Here is a 26144-nt window from a genome sequence, read left to right on the forward strand (position 1 = left end):
TCCGGACATTTCTGTCAAGCTCTTCCCATAAGAACTCAATGGGGTTAATATCTAGAGACTGCGGTGGCCATACCATTAGTTTTAGAATATCCCTCATCTTCTTTTATTTCAGGTATCCCCGGCAAAGTTTTGAAGTGTGTTTCGGGTCATTGTCTTGCTGGAATACAAAACCTTCAGCGATTAATTGGAGTCCAGATACCAAAACGTGGTCTCCCAATATCGTTTTATAGACTTCTTTATCCATTCTTCTGATCACTCGTGTTAGATCTCATACTCCATCGAAGGAAACACATCAGCACACCATTACTGAACCGCCTCTGTCCTCCCGGATTTCCTTGATTTCGGCGCGTTTTCTTCCAAGAACGCTTGCTTATGGTCATGATACGCAGATCTTCGGTTTTCGTCGTAACTTCAGGTCGTCCTGACCACGGTTTATCTTTAAAACCGCGTCCTGTGAGCTGCTCCTTTGGATATCTTCAGGTTTGCGGCGATTTCTCTTTAACAGATTTTTTTAATTTGTACACTGCGGGATCCTGTCCCAAATGACTTTAAATTACTTTTAACGAAATTTTTAAGGATGTTTTAAATAGAACACAATTCTGTAATTTTTTGAGGGCATTGCAAAAAGTGTATCTTATTTTTGCTGGAAATAATACAAATTTGTAGGCCATAATTGTACTCATGGCCTCATATAAGAAGAATTTACAGCACAGAAATAAAAATCCAATAAATAATTAAACATTCATCTTTTAAAAACAAATAAATTGGGTGGCGCAACAGTCCGTTGAGAACTAGGCCGCAGTGACTTACAACTCTCAACCATTCCTCTGTGCGAGGACTGTTGTCAGGAAAGAAGGGGACCTACAGTCTTAAGCCAAATCCGAACGGCTAATTTGAAATGGAAATAAAAACACAAATCTTTTTAAATTGCGTTCAAGTTGTAGAACCACTTATCCTTTTGAGATTCTACTGTTTGTGTAAAATGTCAAGTTGCATACAACATTTTCTGAGAATGAAAATTTTAAGTCATTTTCTCTAAATGCTTACAACGTTAACAGTGGAATTGAAATAGTACTTATCATTTTACTGATTGTTACATAGATTAAGTTGATGTCAAAACATTCGCATTTGAAGTTGAAATAGAACATCAGAACATCAAATTCGGTTCTGATTCTTTTTTTTTCAAATACACATCTCATCCTAAAAAAGTATAACAACTGAAAACGGCCAAAAAACAAACAGCGAACATTGTCTTTGGGATCATTTCTTTTTCCAAACAAAAAATTAAATATATTTTGATTAAAAAATTCCACAATAATACCAAATCAGCCTGACGGAGGATGACGACTAATCTATCTTTTCAAATTGTCTTATGGAGTGCAGTGTTCAATATCAGCGAAGTTTTGTTTGCCTCTTGGCTGGAATTGAAGTCGAAATGTCTTGACCCGATAGCTGAGATTTTATTTCTCATTTTCTATGCGAGTGGGTTGATCTATTGTCGTTCGTCGATGACGTCCTACTTCAGCATCCCGTCTCGTGTTTCTCCTTATTTTTATTTCTTAATAAGTCACCATGCTGATTTTTATATTTTCAAAATATATACTATATTCAAATTCGTGACTTGGTACTTTAAAAAGATTTCGTTGCTGGCCTAGCAGGGGGTAACAGTGAGCTCCTGTCTGACGCTGCCGCCACAGCACCGCCGCGCCGCACTGTCTTAAAAAATAAGCAAATGCAAAAAGACAGCATACCAAGATGAAGAACGGTCGGAGGTAAGTGGTGAGTGAGTAATTTCCTCGGTTTTGGTAAGTCTTGTAAAATGCAGTATAGCGGTGGTTCAGTTCGCTGAAGCCGCAATGTTGCCGCCTCGCACAGATCACAAGCTGCTCCTGCTCCATTCAATCCCAGAGGTGAATTGTTGTGCAACTAAAACTTTTTGGTTTATTGTTTTTTAACTTACCAATTAATTTACCCGCCAATATTATATTTATATTCATTATTTTCCTCATTGGTAAAATGTTAAATTAACGGTAGTTAGAATGAAAAAGGTAATATACCCACATCATCACAATAAAGACTTTAAACGTACCCGTTCCTGCATAAAAATGTGTTTGATGGGGGAAAGTTTCAGTGTGAACAAATATGGAAACTCTGTGAAGAGAAGAGTTTACAAATTTGGTTCTACATGCTGCCACCGGAATACCCCAACAAGCCACATACTCTTATAGAGTGGTGCATAGTGCTCCAGCTCATAAATATTTGCGGCAATAAGGGATCACAGGTCAAAAATGGTTTTAACTAAAGGCTATACATGTTGCTAGAGCAAAAACTCAGATAAACTGCTGCCAAAATAAAAGATTTTTATCGCATGGCGTTATTTTATTGAGGTTTAGTTATTTTATTTAAGGGCAAGACTTCATATACTTTTCTCGTACATCTGTGTGAACGGTTGAAGCTGCTGTTTGAAGATATTTTAACGGGAAGAAGTTATAAAGCTTATATGCAGGTTGTTGGTCTATATATGTTTTTGTATGCACGAGTATATTATATAATGGTTAGCACAGCAGCAGCAATTGAGTATTTTGATAAATGTTAACCTTATTTCGAGCTTGAGTTGTGATTAATTTAAAGGAAATCTGTTGCATTCAATAACTTCCTGGATGAATATTAATTTTTAAGATTCATACGATGAATACCATAATGCTCCAAAAATATTTTATAATGCATATCGTAATGAAATCAAAATAAATCACAGGAGGATAACCAAATTGGGCATAACGACTCGGTTTTACTGGCGTGTAATAATAGTTTTTTAGTAAAATTAAAAAATAGCGTTAAAAATCCGAAAACTCGGTACAAGCCTTGAAAAAGCTAATGCCCTAGCACATGAATTTTTATTAATCACCAAGCAAGCAACAATATTCCTCTGAAAAAAGGAGACCCTCTAAACTGCATTAACTACATAGACCACCTAGATTTGTTATAAACTTTCTCTAATTTTGATTTCTTAACTCGGCTTCTTTCTCCAAAAAAACATGTTTTGGTATTGCTCTCTCATAAAACAGCTGTTTAATTTATAAGTTTTCTCAAGAACTAATCGACTGACTTCAATAATCTTCTCTTTCAGTTTCAAGCTTTTGTCAAATTTTCAAATTGACGATGATTTTCAAAAAAAAAATAACTTAATCCAGGTTTTTTGAGAAATAAAATCGCATTTAAATTTCTGTGAAAAAAACTAGTTTTGCACGTTCATTTACAAATCTTTAAATATATGTAAGGTGTAATCATCCCACAACCGAGATGAAAGCCCATAGCTTATATAAGAATAATAGAGAAAGAAGAATAGGAAAATACCATGATGACAGATCGTCATGTGGTTATGATGAATTATTAATAATAAGGTTATAATAAAAAGAAGTACTTATTCATATTTGTAAAATAAGGAGAAAAGGCATATTTTGAATAATAGACATTTAATGTCGTTTCTCTTTATTACAGGTAAATAAAATAAATGTTATAGTACTTGTAAGATAAATAAAATTTAAAAATAAAACTCTTTATTACAGGAGAAACTCAATATTGTCTTTATTTTGGTGCCACCTAAACAAATTTATTGAATATAATCTTATAAAACGACATTATCGTCTTAACTAATTCAAAAAGATGGACAAACTATGTTTCCAATTTGTAGTCAAGGCTGGTGACGATGCTAAATCAAATTTTATATTCCTAACAACAATTACTACTCCTGAGGGCAAAGAATACAGCATGCCAGATCAACACCAGCAATTGAAGTTTCACAACGAATTGGCAAAAACTCCAATTTATGCAAAAATTAAAAATTCGCTTCAAAGAAGACACCAAATGAGGAAAGTCTGGATAACTCTTACAAAAGAATTAAGGGAAATATATTTGGACGAGGAGAATGTTCAATTCAAAGATTACCTTTTGGAGGAGACGATACAAAGCGCACAGCCTACTGGAACTGGAATTACGGAGGATGTACTAAAAAGGGTCTTATCAACACTCGATAAAGGAAAAAGTGAAATAAATAAACCATTTAATTCAAAAAAATTAGCAGAAAGATTTGTCTTAGACAAATTCGGAGGTAAGAGTGCTGATGTAATCCAGTGGATAAATACTTTTGAAAGTGAATGTGAAAGATTTGAAATAAATAAAGACGCGGACAGAATTGAAATTTTTAGGCTATTCTTAGAGAGCTCAGGTTTAGACTGGTATAGTTCAATGCTCATAAAATTTACATTAGACTCGAAATGGAAAGAGTGGAGAGATAACTTTTGTGAGACCTATGCAAATAAAGGTTGGTCCTCAGTTAAGTATGCGATTACTTTTAGGTATGTAAATGGTGCGCTACTAGACTATGCATTAAAGAAAGAAAGATTTTTATTAGAGCTAAATAAATCAATGGATAAACGCACTTTGCTAGACTTGATCGTGGTAGGATTGCCAGAGTTCATAACAGACAGGATTAATAGGGACAGTTTAAAAAATACAGAAGACCTCTTCACTGAATTAAGAAGTCTCGAACACTTGATCAAAAGGCGCACAATAAAAGAAAAGAAAAATAGTAACTATAACGTAAAAGAACAAACAGTAATGAAAAAACCTTGTGAAATCTGCGAAAAACTTAACAAGAAAAACCGCTTCCACCCTGAATCGTCATGTTGGTTTAAAACAAAAAGTAATGAAGACAGCAAAAATGTAAAATGTATAAATAATTCAGAATTGGAGTGTGAATTAATGCATGAAATTCCAAAAAACTAGATCTTCCACCATTGATCAAAGTAAAAGTATTACTCAATGACACTATAGAAGTTAATGGAATTTATGATCCAGGATCGAATGTGTCCCTGATAAATTCTAAATTATTAAAATTGAATAAAAATGAGATAAGTACTAATGGAAATGCGAATTTAAAAACGATCAATGGTGTGAAAAAAACAGATGGTTTAATTTCTATAAAAATACAAATTTTTAATATAGAAAAAAGTATATATGTTTTTGTAATAAACAGTGAGAATTTCAATTATGATTTTTTAATCGGTTTAGATTGTATACAAAAATTCAAATTAAGCCAAAATGAAAGATTAGAAATAAAACAAATATTGACTTCTGATACAATAGATAAAAAACAATTTGAAAAGCATGCAATTAAAGAAAATAGAAGTAATTATACCATAAACTTCAATGAGCATGTCATTCAAAAAAATTTTAAGATATCAATAAATCATTTGAAATATGAAGAGAAAATTGAAATTGATAATTTAATTGAAATGTTTAAACCGATTTTTGCAAAAGACAAATATGACATAGGAAAAGTGAAGAATTATGAAGCTCACTTTGACCTTTTAATTGATAAATATCCAAGTAAAAGACCTTACCGATGCACGATTGAAGACAAAAAAGAAATAGAAAAACAAATATCAAAACTATTAGAAAGAAATTTAATTGAAGAATCCTATAGTCCTTTTGCTGCTCCAGTAACATTGGCATACAAGAGAGAAGAAAATAAGAGATCAAGGTTATGCATTGATTTTCGTGATTTAAATAAAATTGTTGTTCCTCAATCACAGCCATTTCCATTGATTGAAGATCTCATGGAAAAAACGAGAAACTGCAAATACTTCTCTACACTTGATATAAACTCAGCATTTTGGTCAATTCCCTTAAAAATCGAAGATAGAAAGAAAACTGCGTTCGTGACTCAAGAAGGACATTATCAATGGACTTGTCTACCTTTCGGATTGAAAACCTCGCCAGCAATTTTTCAAAGGATACTAAGCAACATTATAAAGAAGAACAAACTCTCAGATTTTACAGTCAATTATATTGATGATATTCTGATTTTCTCTAAAACGTTTTCTGAACATATAGACCATCTTAAGCAATTATTAGAAGCAATATTGAGAGAAGGATTTAGACTAAAATTTGCAAAGTGTACTTTCGCAGCAGACTCAGTAAGGTACTTAGGTCACATAATAAATAATAATACGATAAGGCCAATAAAAGATAACTTAATATCGATAAGAAATTTCCCTATTCCAAAAACAAGAAAGAATGTGCGACAGTTTTTAGGAAAAATCAATTTTTACAATAAATACGTAAAACACAATGCAATTATCCTAGATTCATTGCATAATTTATTAAGAAAGAACAAAGAATTTATTTGGACGAAAGATTGTCAAGATTCATTTGAAAAAATTAAAAATCTACTTTGTTGTCAGCCGGTGTTGGGGATATATGATCCAGAATTACCGATACACATATACACAGATGCTAGTTTAAAAGGAATAGGAGCAATTTTTAAACAGCCACAAATAGATGGAGAAGAAAAACCTATAGCATACTTTTCAAAAAAATTAAACGAAACCCAAAATTTACATTTACTTAGAATGCATAGCCATAAAAGAAGCTGTGAAATATTGGCAGCATCGGCTTATAGGAAAGAAATTTACAGTTTTTTCGGACCATAAACCATTAGAAAATATGAACATAAAATCCCGAACAGATGATGAACTAGGAGATCTTACATATTATTTGTCGCAATACGACTTTGATATTAAATATTGTCCAGGAAAATACAATCAAGAAGCCGACTGTTTGAGTAGAAATCCAGTATTGCAACCGCACGAAAACGAAATAGAACAACTTAAAGTGGTTAATCTAATAAAAATAGAAGAAATTATCAATGACCAAGAAGAAAATGAAATTTTAAAAAATAAAGAAGATTTAATACATAAAAATAAAATTTACTACAAAAAAATTAGAGGTAAAGAAAAAATTGTATTAACAGAAAAGTTCAGTATAGACTTTATAAAAATTGTCCATGAACATTATTGCCACATAGGTATAGAACAAATGAAAAGCAAAATTTGCCCTTTTTATACAGAAAGAAATTTGGTTTTGAATATAAAAAAAGTATGCAGAAGTTGCGAAATATGCATTAAAAACAAATCGAGAGGTCAAGGTAAATACGGACTGATGTCGCACTTAGGACCAGCAGAAAAACCTTTCGAAATTATGTCAATAGACACTGTTGGTGGCTTCGGAGGATCAAGGTCAACAAAGAAATACCTACACCTACTAATCGATCACTTTACAAGATACGCCTACATAGTTACTTCGAAAACTCAGAATGCTAATGATTTTATAAAACTTATGAAAAATGTCACAGAAAACAATGAAATTGGCATGATTTTGACTGATCAGTACCCTGGCATAAACTCTAAAGAATTTAAAAATTTCTTGAAAGAGAAAGAAATACCAATTGTTTTTACAGCAGTTAATTCAGCGTTCTCAAATGGGCTTAACGAGAGATTAAACCAAACTTTGATAAATAAAATAAGATGCAAAATACATGAAAAAGAAAAAAAAATTGCATGGACAACAGTTGCACAAGAATGCACTAAGAGATACAATGAGACAGAACACACGGTCACTGGCTTCACACCTAAATATCTTCTAGAAGGCGAAAATACTGCAATTTTACCGGAAGAATTAAAGCTGAAACGAACATATAACGATTTATTACAAGACAGAGAGCTTGCTCTTCAAAACACTCTAAAATCACATAGATATAACAAGAAAATATTCGACAGAAATAGGACATCGTGGAACTTCAAAGTGGGGGACATGGTGTTCGTGGAAAATGGCAACAAACTAAACAGAAAAAAATTAGATGAACTGAAAATCGGTCCCTATAAGATTTTGAAGAAAATATCCAATTCAATATTCCAAATTGACACCGGACACAAAAAATCTGAATCAAACCTGTTTCACATAACGAAACTCATTCCAGCAATCGAGACAGAAGAAGATACAGATGTCAACACTGATCTTGCCTGATAATAATAATAACAAAAAAAAAAAATTAGTAAACAAAATTTTTAACCGGGGAGGGGAGATGTAAGGTGTTATCATCCCACAACCGAGATGAAAGCCCATAGCTTATATAAGAATAATAGAGAAAGAAGAATAGGAAAATACCATGATGACAGATCGTCATGTGGTTATGATGAATTATTAATAATAAGGTTATAATAAAAAGAAGTACTTATTCATATTTGTAAAATAAGGAGAAAAGGCATATTTAAAAATAAAACTCTTTATTACAGGAGAAACTCAATATTGTCTTTATTTTGGTGCCACCTAAACAAATTTATTGAATATAATCTTATATATATTTGATAATTTTAAATAAACTTTTTGGACGAAATTACCAGGACCCAGTCGTGCATTTTATTTAGTTCAAAATTAATTTTCTGTTGAATACAATTTGAAATCTTAAAAAAATCTACTTTTTAAAGTGAATTTGCTTTAGATGTTCTAGAACTGAGATTAATACACGAATTTCAAGAATATAAATGTCTCAAAAACAGCAAAATTGACACTTGTAAAACTAATGGCTATTTGAAAAATACGATGCACGTTTTATCTCTTTTGTTATAAAAGCCTTAAATGTCTCGAGAACTGATATGAAAAAAGATTCTGAAACGTCTAATTTGTGACTGTCACACAAAAGCTTTTTCCCAGTTTATTTGTTTTTATTTTTTATTCAGAGAAATTAAAAGCACCTATGTCCCTAAATTCAAGAACTAAACATTTTTTCCATGCAATTTTTAAGCTTTGTTGACTCTTTTAGATCAAAATATTTCCTAGTATCAGCTCCATTCTACGAGTAAGCAGACCAAAAGCAATAATAATAAAAGACTCCCGAAAATTGATTCCGAAAAAACTACTTTCACAAAATCCAGAAAATTCTTGATACAGAATATTTCTCATTTTCTGAGTTTTTGAATCTTTGTAGCGTTTTTTGCATTAATAAAAATGGCAACAGAAAAGATTATATTCTTTTTGGAAAAAAACTAAGTTTCAAACAATTTCTTTCATTTCTGCGCGAAAGCAACAGAAATTCTCTAAACTATTGTGTCTTAGATCTTAGATATGCCATGTTTAGAAAATTGTTGGAGTCTTTCCTATGTAGGGAGTCATCCAAACTAAATAATAAGAATATACCCTCCCGGACAACAGTGTTTAGCGCTGGAGAAGTGTAAATGCAGATTTAAATTTTGTTAGCCTCCTTTACAGAACATTAAAGAACATTTTTAAGTAGTGAGTAAAAACTCGTCTGTATGTTAAGATTGTGACCCATCCCCCATGATTAAATGTCTGGTTACGCTCTTGCATAGCCTGTAGCTACAAACCCATAAACTTGCTTAGTTTTTTGAGTACATGCCTTGAGAATTTCATTAAAAATAAAATTATATCGCATTTAAATGTGCAATTTATCGTCCCAAAGGAACAATTTGGGTTCAGAAGCTGTCATAGCACTGTTCACAAAGTACATCTAATAATGAACAATTTTTAAAGAAATGTTGCATTAGGAAAAAGTACTGGAGTGGTTTCATTAGCTGTTTTTGACACGGCCGGCGCATGGATAAATGCTCTTTGAAAATAATTCCGAGCTGTTCTGGGTGACGGGCGTCGATAGCTTTTATTTTTAAGTTGTAATCGCAATATCTGTTCAAAAGAAACGAAATGTATGTACTATCTATATTGAGAAGTGCCTCTTCCTATTATAGAAAAGCGTTGGATCTTGATTTGAAATTCTAATATTGGTGCCGGCAATGTATCCTATGACTCCAAGAATATTGAATTTGTCAACAAATTGTCGTTTTGATTTACTTTGATTTTCATTGAACAAAGCAAGTTTTATCCTAATTAGTACTTTTATATTTTTTAAAGAGTGAACAATAAAAAAATATTTACAAGACAACAATTTTCCAAAATAAAAATTCTTCAATAATATTCCAAACGACAGATATCACCTGTTTTCAATTTCACGAAAAGGGATTTCGGAAAAAATCGGAGTTACCAAATCGCTCGAAATGCACAACACTGAAAATAAATTCACTCGATTTGCAATTTCGATTTAGGTTTCATTTCACTCTACTTCTGGAACCTAGCTGTAAGGCTCAAGCAGTCTTTTTCATTAGAAAAAGAAAGACTTGTTTCTTACCCAACAAATGCTTCAAATTAATGCCATTCCAACAGATTGGAAATTTTGTACTAGGTATTAAGGAGTGCACATAGCTAAAACCCTAACTTTTGAGCTTCATGTACAAGAAACAATCAATTGGTTCAACTTGGGGCGTATGAGTAATTAAATTAAAATCAAAATCAATTTTTTGTTTCTTTTTTGCCATTGGGTCCTTTTACTCCCACAATAATTTAAGATTCTGCTCCAATTCTTTCAGCATACGCCATCGTTCCCTATAAACTTTTCATCAATCATAAATTACCTACCTCAAGTACAAAGTTCGTAAATCAAACTCATTGATTTGGAAAACGTTTGCCTACAATTTAACTTCACTCTACATAAAAATCAATTTATAATAAACATCTTAATAAAGCGCTAAATTCACCAACTTTACGGTCCATTTACAGCCTAACGCTGGTGATCAAGTTAGAAGCCGTTTTCTACCATAAAAGCTTACATTTTTATGAAGCACGTCACAATTAATTACCACTTTAGCTGCAACGAATAACGATCGTTCTAGTGTACATATATCCATGCGATCAGTCAATCTAATTCGCTTTAAATTAAAATAAAACCAACAAATATATTGGTCATCAGACGTGAATGGTATAAAATAAATGCCCCTGTTCATGACCTAAGAACATCAGAATTGCTTCGAAAACACTCGTCTTCGAGCGCCGCGCCGCGCCGCCGCGCAGCACTGTGTTGTTAATGTTCAGAGTTTTCAGTCCGATTTGGAAGCAATCGCAATGACAACGATCATTGGATATTGGAATAATGTCCAATTTGGCCTCCCTCTCGATCTGGATACACCAATTAATTAAGCAATTAAGTAGTTGGCACTGAGCTGAGCGTGGTTTTCCAGAGAAATAAGGTGGAGCAAGCAAATATCTCGATTTGTATCGCACGACACTAAACTCCTATACCCACTACAACATCAGTTCCACTCCCCACTGTCCAATTCGACGACGCTGCTCTGCACCGAAGCGGACGACCGCGACGCGACGCGACATTGAAGTTATTTTCTTTTTAATCAAGAACTGAACATCTCGCTATTGATTTGCTTACCAACTAAACCACCGACTTGTAGAAGGAGCAGTGTTGTTTTTGTCATCGGAAGAGTTTTGACATTAGCCTAGCTGAGCTGAGTGGATTCTCGAGGAGGGGTAAAAGATGGCAAAGATATAAACAGAAACACACCACACCAAAAGAAGGAAATGCAAAGTGGCGGCGCGGCGGCGGCGTGCGATGGACCCAACAGCATACATCCAGGAAGGTAGAAATTGAAGAAAAGGTGTTCATCTCCATGGATGTTTGTAGATACAATGTGAAGATTGAGATGTCGCAGCTCCTGTACGCTGTGTCGCGATGGTGTCGCGCCCCAAGTTGGCGCGGTGTCTGATGGTGAGCCACTTGAGGTCTTTTGCGCGCTGCAGTTCAGAACCCGAGCCAGGGCGCGCAGGTAACATATGCGAAATTGAAATGGGTTTTCGCTATGCGGGGGTATTTAAATTTTGCACAGGGCATCGTGCTGGGTGCGGTTTACTCTGTTCTGGCTGTGGCTTTATGTCTGATATGGGATCCTTGAGTTAAGAGATTTCTTGTTCCTTGCATTTTGATGTTATTTTAGTGTGTTCTTTACTTTTATTTATTTTTGTTCAAAGTTAATTGATATTGTGTTGGGAAGTCATTTGAATATGAAACAGTGTCTTTTGATGGGTGTAGTAATTTATGTGGAGGAGAAATTATTCCTTAATTTTAATTTTGCAGTAAAATGGCACTCCATACAAAATATGGAGGCTTGAATTGCCATCAGTCTTATGAAAACAATGACGATCATAAAGCTAAGTACGGATTTTGACCTGGTTTGGTTGATATTGACGTTGACGGAAGCAAGGAATATGTCAAAGTGGGATGATGAATCATGGTTAAAATAACTTTGGGTTCTTATAAGCTTGAATATTGATATTCTGTTGCCACCTTTCTATTAAAATACAAACGAAAATGTTAATGTTAATGTTTCATGTGTTTTTTGAAGAGCTTTGAGAGTTCAAATAATAATACCAGGCAGAAATATTGTCGAAATAAATTTCTGATTATTATAATGTGGTTGATAATTTTGTGCTTATGTTTTGAATATTATTTCCGACGTAAGACCACATCGACTACAAGTTACAAAGTCTATTCAATAGCTCGGATATTTTAAGAACTGTTGGTTCGGCAGCATAAGCCAGTACTTAAAAACGATTCGTTCGTTTAAGTGAATAATTTCTAGAGCGATGTATGACAAGTTGCACAGTTTTGTTGGTAGTAAATTTTATCAATATTTAGCAGCTTGGATACAAAAATAAAGAGCCAGTATTTCTCAATAGCACTTCTTCAAATTGAAAGTAAAATAAGAACCGATTATTTCGACAAGATGTAAACAGCACCAAACAGTCAATTTCAATGGATGCAATGGTTATATGTGAATGGCTTTACGATTGTCTCCATATGGCAAATTTACTTCTTAATGAAGACATTGAACTAGAAATAAAGCTAAATCAATAAACAACGTAAAATGATCCATGAACGAATGCATCTATTTCAAATTTCTACAATTTGTAAGCGTTGTTCTGGCTTAAAATGGTTACGAAACAGAAATGTCAACAAAATTTGACATTCTCAACTGTCAAAGCTAGAAACCATTGAATGCAGCTAGTTGGAATTCGATTCCAAAAAAAAACTCAATGTTTCTGAACAGAAATTTGAACCTTTCTTCATAGCAAAAATTCCTTCTTCCGAACTTTAAACAAGTCAGCTTTTCAACTATCTATTAAACTAGGGATATTTGTTTTATTTTTCCACTCATTATGCTATAAGAAAGTTCAAAATCAGTCAAATGCCTCTGAAAACGAGTTGCCCGAAGCCAAGCTCAGTGCGCTTCTAACACAATTGGAAGCTTGTCTTAGTTCGAGACCCCTTTGTCCGGTAACAGATAGCTTGGATAATTTGAACTCTTTAACACCAGCACACCTTTTGATCGGTCCATCGATGCATACAGTCTCTTTAGTAGACCTACTATTTCAGTGTCAAAATATGTATCATTGTCATTCTAAAGAAGGAATTGATCTGACCCCTCTTAAGCCCGCACCTTTTAGTCTAATGCTTACATGGACCTCAGTCTCTGCCCATTATTAGTCTTTTGTCTGTTCCTTAGCATGAGAGATCCCGCTCGAAGGACCAAAATATATTCAAGTATACAAAATATAAAAACTCAATACTTTAATTCATTAACCTTTACTTTATTTTGCTAAAACAACCCTTTTTTAATAAAATGAAACAGAAGTGTACATGGTTCTTATATTTAACTTTCATCCGACCTTCTTTGAATTAGTATAACAGCCAAAAAATTATTATTATTAATAGAAATTGTTGTTTTCTCGTAAATTTTCTCACACAAATAAAATCTACTATAATTTGAATTTTTCTAACCTTTCCACAGCTTTTTATTACCAACATGTCAATAAAATGTATTTTAACAATAAAAAACTTGTTAACTACAGTTCACGCCTTAAGTGAAAGTCAAAATATAAACCGACCCACCGAACGAAAAAAAATGACGTATCACACGAAATACTAATAAATCATTGTTAAGACAGATTTATTCAGATTCAATTTCGATCCGAGACTTTATAAGAGTATTCTTAGAATAATTTCAACCTCTGTCATGTACTCTGTCATTTTTATTGGTTTCAAATCAATTTTTTGGGTTTCACATCATCACGACCAAGACTCAAAGACTGTCGACGACGAAAACAAGCTCTCCGCATGCCAATCTTTGACTAACTTGTTTCTATGTTTTTTTTTTCTTATTTTTTGAAGACTCATTGAAGCTATACCTAGAACCAAGACAGGTAGTTGTTATTAACCACGAATAATGTAAGTTGATGTGCGGGACAACCGTTAACAAGGCTGGCAAGCTATTAAGTGAATCATGCCTCCGATATACTCTCTGAACCTGAGCCTGAGCTACGAGTATGGTGCGCTGCTGAAGCTGATGCGGAGCTATGATTTTATTCTATCGATAAGAGGTCAAAGTGGAGTCATTAAATTGTCGAAGTACAACCAACATTAGAAGAATGAGCACAGCAGGGTGGATTTTTGTTTATTGTATGGTTTGTTGTTGTTCTTCTAATGATTGGAAACAAAATAATTGATTAATGGTTTCGATATGAATTTCAGTAGGTAATATGATATGGTTTAAAGAAGAAGAAGAAGAACAAACGAAAAGATGGATTAACAGAAACTTCTTTTTTTTGTTGTTGAAGAAAAGACATAAAGATGGAATGATGGTCATTATGCCTATGGAAATGTTTTATGTCATTATGGTAGGACTTTGTTGAATTCTTGTTCTTGAGTTTGATAGGTTTTTTGAGCCAATATAAATTAATAATATTCAGAAATAAAGAAAATAGAACTCCTCAACAAATGAGTTGGATCGTAAAAGTTTAAATCCAAAGCCTACAAAATCTGAACCAGAAAATCTTCAGCGTTAAGGAATTTTATTTGTGTGTCCTATTAGAAATATTGTAAGCTAAAAAAGGAACATTTAATTTAAAAATATTTATTGACGGACGAGTGTCGAGGTGCTACTAAGCTTCAAGTAATAGACTCCGTCATCTTTCTGGGTCCTAAGATAGCTGGCTCCATTTTTTCAATACCAATTTAGTGAACATCTCTCTCAACTTCGCCGCGGTGAAGATGAGTCCTACTTTTTTTTCGGTTTCTCTGGCTGCGTCTTAAATATCTTACGGACTATAGCCTTTACATGTCACTTCACATGCAGTTTTCGAGAAGAGTCAGTGTTTCCCAGAAGTGTTATTTTGTCTATCTATACCAAATATCATTCGTTGTACCTTTTTCTTGAAGACATTAATTGAACTGTAATCCTTTGCTTAGGAGAGTTTTCATGCTTCTGCAATATATAGCAGGACTGATATAATAAACAACAGCGTGTCCTAGGTTTTTATTATCCCGCGGGTCGAAGCTTCTATCAAATTTTGGTCTTCAAGTCCATTTAAGTCTCTTTTTTAACGCTTTTGAGCATTTTAAAAACTCATTCGCTATCAGTTTTTTATACATTTTGAAACACAATTGTACTTTCAATAACAAATGCGTTCACCAAAATTTTTCATGATATACCGTAATCTCTATAGCTTTGAATTGTGCATGAATCCTACAGGTCATGTTGAAATAGATGCTGAATGTCTCTCTAGCCATTTTTTGGAGGGAAATAATAATCCCGAAGCGCAACGTGAACAGAAGAACAGATATCGCATCCAACATAGAAGAACTCAACTCCTCGCAACACAGCGACAAACACAGTACGCGTCTAGGGTTATGGATAGTCCAATACCAATTATCGCTGCGTCATTCCCCATATTGAACACAAAATGGTATAAAATCTAAACTCAACCAAAAAAAAGGATGACAAAAAAGAACGTGTTAAACCTCATCATCTCGTGGATCGTGGATCGCCGAAGATGATGGCGACAAAAATCGCCACTTGGTTACCTCGAATAGAGGTGGTGTTCGTTCAAGTTCGATGGTAGGCTGCTTGAAGTAAGGTTCTTTGAGAAAAATACCTATTTCCAGAAAAAGAGAAAAGATTCTATCGCGTGCGTTATCAGCGTTGAAGTTGAAGCGCATAAAGATTATTCCCCGCTTTGGTGGTGAGAATTTTTCTGTGTTTTTATTATTTGATTTTGTTTTTCTTGTCATATACCTTTGGGTCGTGAAATGAAAAGTCCCTGTGAAATAAAAAAGGGATAAACATCATCAAAACAAGAAACACAGAGGAATGTCCTTTACCTAGTACACTCGTCTACCATCAATGAGTCATGCTGATGTGGAGCTCCAATCATCCGAGCGAAAGCAAGAAGATGAAAAACAAGAAAACAAATGTTTTAGGGGCTCCGCGCTCTAAGTCGACTTTTTGTCCGTCTACGGTCGTCGGTTGTTCTGCGAGTGGCTCCGCTGCCGCTGTCGCTGTTGCAGTGTTGTAACATTGTTGTCCGTATTTCTTTCTTCGTTGATACAGAGGGATGCTGCTGCTTCTTGGGATGACGAAGATGATGGTGTCTGCAACTGGGCATGGTCGAAAAGCGAAACTGGTTTTGTCCCTACTTTCATTTTTTTGTTTTTATTTAAAGATTTTAACTTTTGCTACTTTTGGGCTCTGCGCGTGTTGTGGTATAGATGGTGTTTTTTAATTTTATTTTAAAAGGTGAATCCTGACCCAACACGTGCAGTCAAGTCACACTAGATTGATGAATCGATGGATTTAGAATGTAGCATTTGTTGAAGATCGCTTCCAAATGATTAGGAATTATAAAAGACTTTTAGACCCACAGCTTAAAAGTTCATCGTCTTGAACCGAAATTTGAACAATGTAAAGTGTAAAAGTTACTAAGATAGAAGGAATTTAATCTGAGGATAAAACATCGCAAATATCTGCCCAGTGATAATCCACAGTTTAGAAAGGTACATTATAAGGCTGGACTTTAGTAAAGTTTAAAAAGATGTAACATTACTAGGACAGGTTGGTAAGAAGTCCACTTCTTTATGTTAAAATTAAATTTTTAAAATGAACGTACTTTATCTTCAGACAATGATCTTAACTATAGCCAATATCAGTATTCTAAATGGCAGGGATTAGAAAATAGCGTCATAGAACCTAGATGGAAAATAATAAATCAAAAAACTCGTTCTACGAATTTTCCCTACCTCTAACTTTACTAGTAAGAAGACAAACATATCTTTCGATTTGTAGCCCAAGTCAATTTTTAAAGCATCATCACACGAAGCCATTAATAAAAAAAAAATTTCCAAAAATCATTTTATAGCCCCATGACTTTGGTGATTACTAAAAATCCCAATTAAATAGACCTCACTTGGTGCCCCGGGCCAAAGTCATTAGAACTCATCACACTATGATTTATAGGTAAACTAATGTTATATGCCTGTAAAAGGTTCAATATCGTCGCTATTTAGCTAATTTGAATGTACACGATCGTAAAATATCAATTTCTCAGCTAACCGCAGCTATTTTACAGGGTGTTAGTTGTTGCATCCTTTTAAAGGTGCGACGTATATAACTTCCCATGACACACTGTCGTCTATGGTGATTGAAAACTGCTCTTAGACCACAGCGCAGCACAGCACAGCGCAGCGTCTAACGTTATAATGCTATAAATATTGTAAGGCTTTTTGTTTTGTTTTATTAGCTACTAAATCCGTCAGCATGTTGGTTCTTTTGAATAAGGAAGTAGGTACGTTGAGACGTCCGTTGTCCGTCGTCGTCGTAAGCCTATCACTATGTGGCGCGGAACAAGATTTGTGTAAACATAAATTTAGAACTTTGTTTTTTGTGTGTTTGTTTTTGCGTCTGCTGCGTCATGTTTTTCTAACCTACGTCATATCTCAAAATCTGTTGCCAATAAAATATTCTGACCGTAGTGGTCAAAACGGGAACCCCTATATGCATATGGAGCGCGAGTGTGGGACAGCCTACACTCGTGGCCAAATTGGAATATGTGTGTCCGCACGAATCTAGAACTCAATTGTTGTAGAATTGTAAAATTCCAACAAATCAATCCGTCACAATGGCTACAGAGTCCAGACCATCGACCAAAACTTCAACTAGTGAGTTGAAATGGAAAAAATATTTCGATCTAACGTGCTGCACCAAGGTGGTGCAGTTCCCCACGCTGTTTCTGTGTTGAGTTTTTTTCTTAGCGCGATCAGCGTGTGATGTAGTTCAGTTCGCTGTGGCTTGGCTTGAGAAAGAAGGAAATCCAGGAAAAGGATGGATTTTTTCCATTGGTGGCTATGGCGGTATTGGTGAAAAAAAATATATCTCAATCACAGCTAGAAAATGCGCCCTGGACCCAGGATGTATCTTTTGTCTGGGAAGAGGTCTTAAATCACGTCTTTATGTGTTCTGGCCCTGGACTGTGCAGGAATCAATTTTTTTAAGTCAGATTCTCATATGGATTCGTTGCGGTCTAGGAATTAAAGAAACGAAAATCCATGATTTACGACAGGTATGAATGGTGTCAAAAAACGATCTTTTTAGTTTGATTTTATTCACCCACGATGAAATATAAAGTGACCAGAGGATCATGTTAGTTCGTGATGCAAAAACTTGGAATCATAAAAACCAAAGCAATAATTTCATAAGGAAACTAAATCGATGAGAATGCGATGACGACGATTCTCACTAACGTCCATTGTGCAGGTCGCTGGGAGAGAATTTCAATGTTTGCCTTCAAAATTTGATGGATTGAAGAGGATTAGTTTGATGGCTCGAAGTCTTCACGACGAGCAACATGTAGGTAGGTAGTTCGCCTTGTATACGTATGTGATGAACTAAGTGTATTTTTCAAAAACTCATTATATTGTAAAATTTATTTAAATAGCCGCACAAAGTCACCGTAAATTCAGTGCTTAGTTAGCAAATATCGCAGATTAAATTCCAACTCATACATTTCTTAAATCTCTTTAACTCTTAAACTATTTATTTTATTGGTTGAAAAAAAGATGATGGCTTTAACTATTAAGGTCTTAAGAACTCCTTCACTCCATGATATTTCGTTCGATAACGCATGAAACCATATAAGACGATTTTATTCCAACTTTCCAAATTATACCAATTCCCTGGTGTAATGATGAGATCTTGATGAAGATAACAGTTTACGCCTTGATCTTTATTTGACAGACAGTGACATTGCATGTGCTTTTCAGCTTTAATATTATTTGTTTTGGTTATTTCTCCTTTGTCACACACACCTCTGCTTTGGTTTTTTGTGATGTTTGAAACTTATACCTTTTCTTTTCATATTTTGTTGTTTGTGTTATTTTAAGAAAAATCATGTGCCTTGCCATAAGAAAGGTGATGAAGATGAAAACCAGACAAGACATGTGAAGATATAAACTCTTTCGAAGAGAACAAAACAAAAAAAAAAATACAGACCCTTCCTCGTACACACAAGAAGGAAATGATGATAATGAAAATCAAGTTTGTTGCTCAGCTCTTTTATTTTGATGAAAAAAAAAATTGTATTCCTGTGTATGTATGTAGATATATAACAATAAATTGTGATATAGTTGATATTATGACATATGGAAAGTCTATTATCCTCACACGTACCCACAAGAAGACAGGGGAAAGAGAAAAATAAAAACATATCATTGTCATATACAATAATTTATAATTCACTTTGATTACAAGTTATGATGCGAGGTATCAGATTTAGTCATAGATAGACTATGATTTCGTCTTTCAATGGAGGATCATCATCTGGTAGTGTCGTAGATGATTAATAAAAATAATATTTTTATTAGAAGATTTGTTTTTCATTTGGGGGAAAAGGGGCTAAGACAAATATGATTCGTTTTTGATTGTTTGTGTTTAGTAAAAGTAACGCAATATTGGTTCTCGATGGACAAACCTTCAGATATCAAGATGATGATAATGTTGTATTTAGGGAATTTGTACAGCGTTTTTAACTTTTCACCACGGTGTTTTCTTTAGTAATGAGAGAGAGTTGATTATTGATTTGAAAAGAAAATAGTTTGAAATTCATTTCAGAATAATATAGCACGCAAGGAACAATATAATGTCTTACGATTATAAAAAGGAATTTGAATTAAAAAATATGTAATTTGTCTTGAACATTGTAGTTATTGAGGTATTTTAGTTAATTTTTCAGCACAAGATTACTTCTACCCTCATTTCAAACAACATCGTATGGTTTACGTTTATGTTTGGACTGAAAAGGGAGTAAAGTTACACAATTATTTGAAACGTTAAATACTAATATCAGTTGTTATTAGAACCATTGTTGTTAAACCAGCGTAAATATGAAGAAAGTAATTTAAACTCATCTGTAAATCATTTTTTTTTGTTTTGATAGTGGACGGGCAACCAAGGCGTTATTAATAACCTTAACATGTTTAAAGTTTAAAAACAGTGCAAGCTTTAGGAAAATAGGGAAGAATGAAAGAGGAGATACCGATGAACATTGGTTCTCAAATGAAAATGAAAAACAGAGTTGGGTTAAGCATTCCACATTCTCGATGTGCGGTGAAAAAAAGAATATCTATACTTGACAGTACGCCCGAAATTGAGCGCAAGGGTAAACTAATAAGCATTCCTAGAAGTACGAGTAAGGCTGAATTTTTTGAGGGGGGAATGCAACTGTTAATTCGATAGAACACTGTTTAAAAAAATATCGATCGAACAACGAAAAGAATGAAATGGCGGTGTTCGAGTGACGTAATTGTTTCGGTTATAGTTCTATAGCCTATAATTATCAAAGCTCTTTTTTGAATCCTGTCCAAAATACTTAAACTTGTTTAAGGACACCTGCCCAAGTATGGGGTCATTTTGCGTTGTTTTCAAAAAGAATACAAATCGATCTTACATTTATAATCCCACTTCTGATACCGTATAGTACAGATAGAAGTATACAGATGATGTAAGGTTTTCTGTTTTGTAGACCGGTGTTGGAGTATAAGTACACCCGGAGGACAATGTGTAAATATCTTCATCGCAATTGAATTTCGATCTTTTAACTTTTTATTTCAATTGTAATTGGTCTTAAAGTTGAGATTGATAGCTAAGGTATAAAGTTGAGAATAAGTTTTGGGCGTTCTTAATTTAAGTTCCAACAATACACTTTCTTATAGAAAAAAACTTATTTTAAACTCAACGCATAATTCAAAATCATTTCGATTTTATGCAGCTTATGTTTGTGTATTTTACTCTCCAAACTAATTGAATTCTAAAAATACTTTTTTTGGGAAAAAAAAAACTTTCGAATTCTCTTCATCTGCTGGATTTGATGGTGGAGGAGGAGAGTTGAACACAATTCTCGCTGTGCATGGATTTTGGTTTTTCTTTTTTTTTTAGCAGAAGATTTAAAAAGCCAAGAGAAATGACCCTACATGATCACTTTCTTGTTCTTCCGTGGCCTTCTATCAAAAAAAGATTTCAGTTTAAACGGCTCCCATTGTGGACCTGACCGTAGAGTTACAAATTGTAGTCAATCTTTCATTTGCCCCCATGAACACAAGAAAACATACACAAATATCTTTGGGTCTCGGCCAAATAACATCACCGAACCATCATATAATGATGACGGTGGCGTTGGATGGCGGTCGGTGGAGTGGCTGTCTGTCCAGTGCAGTGCGTGAGAAGGAGATACTTCTCAAAGAAACTCAAAAGATGTATATTATTCATAGCATGAATTCTTATCCACTCACTCGCTCGACACAGTCTCTCCTCACTACTCTACTCACCTCACATGTGGAGCTCTATTGTTGATTTTTTTTTGAGATTTCTGTTTTTTGTTCTCTGAAAATAAATGTATTATTAACAATCAATCAAGTTCACCTCAGCAGTCATTGTTCTCGAGATAAAAGTTTGTCGTTAATTTTCTATATCTAGCCACGAACCGAATATACACATTTACGAACTCACGTGTGTAACTAAAAGATACAAATATTCTTTCTACGAGGTTTCAAGTTTCGGTTTATCGGTATAGGTACATTTTTGTTTGTTGTCTCTGACTTATTTGAAATGTCTCGGAGTTACAACAGGTGACAAAGCTGTGGATACATTTGCCACATAAATCATAGTCAAACAATAATGCCGTGTTTTTTGAAAAATGAATAAGAATCGGTGATATGGACTTTTGGACAAGTCAAAGAGCTTGAAGATAAAGCTACACCTAAATATGCTACAACACCTTTCATACAGAGCAAATTGTATGTGCACAGTGCAAAACGCCCGAGTACACCTGATTCTGCGATGAAAGAATATATGGAATTTGGTATGATGCTATAGGTTTTGGAAAAATCATGAGATCATTGCTTCAAAGTCAGGCCCGGATTATTAATTTGAACGTGGAACGAGAATTTGGGGGAAAATTGTCTTGGGTATTATAGAACAATTGTGAAATTTGAAATTGATGGTTTTTCAAATAGAATGAAATTATTACAAAATTCAAAACGACAGAAAATGCTATCATTTTTTTTATGACAGCACATGATGCTCCGGACCTGAATTAATTGATCATCCTTTTAGGTTTCTTCATCTATTTTGTGATGTATCTTAAGTGCAGTTTGACTCTTTTCCTTTTTTTCCACGAACGCACACGTAATGGTACCTGTAAATAGATTAAAATGGCCTCACTTGCTGTGGTCCCTTCCATTTACGTGGTTATCCATCGCTCGCTCGATGTCTGTTGGCTCTGGCTCTGGGTTTTTGGGTCTGAGGCTTGAAATCTTCTTTAGTCTGTGCATTCGTCTAGTCCCAAGCTAGGTGGACAAAAAAGATACAAATATTTTTTTATTTTTTGTTTGTGTTGGATTCTTTCATTTGTATTTTTGATCCATCTTCATCTCTTTTTCATCCCGCTCAGTTAGTGAAGTGCATCGTAGTATTGATGTTGCTTTGCGTTCCTTAATGACTCAGGGAAAAAAAGGTATCTGTATCTATGTATATATCTCTAGATTTTTTAGCTCTGAATGAAAAGACGCAAAGTGAAAAGTTATCACATATTTACGAACCGAATTACTTTCTTTTCTTTTTGGTTGAACAACGGGGTATTGGTATTTGTGTACATAATGTAAATATATACAGCTATGGTTAATAAAATAGGAACATTTCTTACTTTTGAGCATAACATGCTATATTTTCGTTTGGTTAAGGACATCAACGGTGAGATATCTAAATAAAGTCTTATTTTTCTTTAAATATTCCACAAAGCGATAAACTAAAAAATCTGACTTTTGAATAACTAGCTATTTTAATTAATTAATTAGAAATCTAAAGTCAATCTTTTTATGCCAAGTCAACACTAGAACGGTTGTTCCTGATTTAATTAAATTAAATAAGTTATTAACTATTAACAAATAAAATAACTTAATTTTTTGTAGGTTGTATTGTTTTTTAAGTTTAAATTGCTTTCGGCCAGCTAATAATGAAGAAAATGGTCTCCAAATTTTTGACAATAGTTTTTTTTAAGATCAAATATTTAAAAACATTAACATTATGCATTATCAAAATTATGTAAATGATTAAAACTTAAACTTGTTGCCTTACAAAAGTATAAAGGACATTATTAAGAAAAATTCGCTGTGCTTCTATTATCTTGTCCATAGCTGTAGTTATAGAAAAATCATACAAAATTGTATCCCGTTCAGTGTTATCTATTTGGACTTGTTCGGCTTATCTGACGGTTATTGCTGTATAAATGATGTTGTGAAAGGGTGCAATGTATCTGATGTGCAGCCTGGACACTTCTTCTGATGCTTCTTACAAATATTCCTGCTGCCACTTTAGAATTATTGAAAACGTATATTTGTGGAGAGAACTGTGCATAATCAGTGGTTTTGGAGAGTTTGACATTGTATCTGGTTTTTCACTTATTTATGTGAAAAAAGATAGTTTTTCTTTTCTTTGTTTGTTTTGCTTTCATCTTTCTTTTGGAGCCTAACATCAGATTAATTTATCTTCGGTTGGTATTTTCATGTTTGTAGTTTTGTGGATTTTCAATTTCTAATTTAGAAGCGCATTAGAAGCTAAATATATAAGAGATTTTTAATCGTTGCAACGCCATCGCAGCGTAGAAGATCGATTTAATTTTCTATAAATTGGGATCATCATTAGAATGCGATTAATTTAACACACATGAGGTTTATTTTGGGTCAGAATTTGTAATAAGATGTGATGGTTGATGGATGATATAAGAATCTTCCGGAGAACGCAGTCAATGATCACAGCAATCACTGATGAACAAATTTCATAATAAAATTTCACTTTTCAAATAAGCCACGTATAGTTGGATTTTGAGCTTCGCACCCCAGCCTCTTTTAAGTTTTAAAATCGTAAATTTAATTGCTTCTTGTTTAAAAAATACTTGCTATTTCATTCATAATGCGTTTTCCTTGATTTTTATATTATTATATTCTAGAAGTTTATCAAATAATATCCATTCTTATTCCAAATTTTTTCAAGAAGTTTTTTATTATACTCTAAATAGTGTTTAATTTTTGTTCATCGATATTTTTATACCAGTTTTTAAGTTATATTTTGTATTATATTGTATTTTCTTACTGAAATTAAATCGTAAAAGTTTTGGATTTTTCCGACACGATAAATAGAAAGATAGATAGATTAATGCATACAGATTTCATTGAATTGAAGTAAAATTTTCATTACACATCAAAAATGTTTTCAAAAATCATTATAGCATGGATATTGCCGTCTGCCAGATTAACAACAAAACGTTGTAAAAAACCTTCAATTTAATTACTTTTCAATATTAAAAATAGTATTTTTAATTTTTTAACAATATACAGTATCAAACAAAAAAAGATCTGGAGTCATTTTTGACTCAAAATTCAACTTCGCTAATCATTTAGAATTCATAGTTAATAAGGCCAACTCTATGCTTGGATTTGTTTTCCGCAACTCTAAAGGTCCAAGTTTTCACTATTCCTTAAAAACGCTTTACATTGCCTATGTTAGATCAGTTCTGGAGTACTGCTGTGTGGTATGGAATCCGTTTTACAAAACTCATTCTCTTAGAATTGAAAAAATTCAAAGAAAATTTACAAGAATAGTTACTCATAATCTTAGATGGAACGCTGATGTTATGCCATCTTATAATATCTAATTCTATATTGTAGCGCAGTTTTGCAAAATTCGTAAAGTGTGACATCAATAATTTCATTCAATAAACCTATCACTTGATCTTCCGATAAAAGGTTTTTTCTCAATACATTTCTTTTGATTTCTCTAAGAATGGAGCATTTTCACAAGAAGTGAAGAGTATCCTCTCTTTCTTATAGATTGCACATATTACACTTTAGGGGTAAACCAGGTCTGCGTGGAATGAAATTTAAATCTATTAGATCACTACGTAGTCCGACCATCATAGAAATTACACGGACATTATTGGAATCCTTAAAATAGGTGTTCCCTGTAAGCTCTAAATTTCTCATCAATGGGTTTATTAAAATAAATTTGACATTCCTCAGCAAAATCTTTCCACTTTCGATACCAACTGCTTTGATCTTCTATGGCTTTTGTGGTCACTCCTTACTTTAAGCTAGAAGTCCGCTTGTATATTTTTAATGTTTTTATAAACAAAGGAGACAGACCCGTTTCAAACACTATAACGTAGTTTAGCGTATTTCGGCAAATGATATATTCTTTTTATTGAAAGCGTTGAAGTTTTTCAACCCAATTATACTCCATACCTTCAATCCATATAAAAGTATGCATTCAGCTACTGCTTCAAATACTTTAAACTTACTACTATGTGCTGTACACTTATTAATGAACCATTTTTTCCATGTCCTATTAATAGCAGTTTTCGCCTTAACCAATTTCTCCTTATGTTTTTCCATATTTATAAATTAATTGTATCAGTAATGCCAAGGTATGTATAGTCTCGCCCACATTTAATATTTTCGCAATTAAATCTTCGTTTTTCAGTTGACGCATTACGTCCGCCACCACTTTTAATAATCATAACCTTCGATTTATTTATATTTACTTTTCAATTCCATAGCTGACTTGATAAATATGAATTGTAAGTTTTCTTTAAGCAGTGCAATAAAATGAATTAAGCAAATTATATAAAATCATTCGGCTTTTCTAAATATCTTTCTAATTTTTGAGTAAAATGAAATAAATGTATAATTATCTTGTTTGCTTGTTCTCAAGATGTTTTAGTCGAAAAGCAATTTTATCTAATCCCAGTATTCAAAAACCTCTTTCTTCTGTGCATTCAATTATTTAAGAGTTAATCAAATCGGTTCCAAAAATCAAGTAAAATGAATGAAATCTATATCGAAATTGAAATTGTTATCAGTGTTCTATCATTCTATTAATTCCAAAACTTTTTTAAATCACTTCGGGTGAAATTAAAGCAGTTGACATATATCACCTAAAACATTGGTTGAAAATTCTGGGGTGGAATCGGCTAAGCTGATTATTGACAATCAAAATTAACGAATTTGATCT

At 33.4% G+C, this 26144-nt stretch overlaps 1 protein-coding gene across 1 annotated transcript; it reads left to right on the plus strand.

Moving 5' to 3' along the window:
- The first annotated feature begins 3277 nt into the window (after positions 1-3277).
- On the plus strand, positions 3278-6397 carry LOC129951568 (uncharacterized). Its single transcript, XM_056063790.1, has 2 exons — positions 3278-3498; positions 3567-6397. Exon 2 carries the CDS (start codon positions 3664-3666, stop codon positions 4783-4785), a length of 1122 nt encoding a protein of 373 aa, XP_055919765.1. The 5' UTR covers positions 3278-3498; positions 3567-3663; the 3' UTR covers positions 4786-6397.
- The last annotated feature ends 19747 nt before the right edge of the window (positions 6398-26144 follow it).

Source organism: Eupeodes corollae, chromosome 3 (genome assembly GCF_945859685.1).
Source record: "Eupeodes corollae chromosome 3, idEupCoro1.1, whole genome shotgun sequence".
NCBI classification, from domain to species: Eukaryota; Metazoa; Arthropoda; class Insecta; order Diptera; family Syrphidae; genus Eupeodes; species Eupeodes corollae.

Excerpts from the sequence above, each read along its gene's own strand:
- LOC129951568 (XM_056063790.1), top strand. The coding sequence starts at position 3,664 with ATGGACAAACTATGTTTCCAATTTGTAGTCAAGGCTGGTGACGATGCT.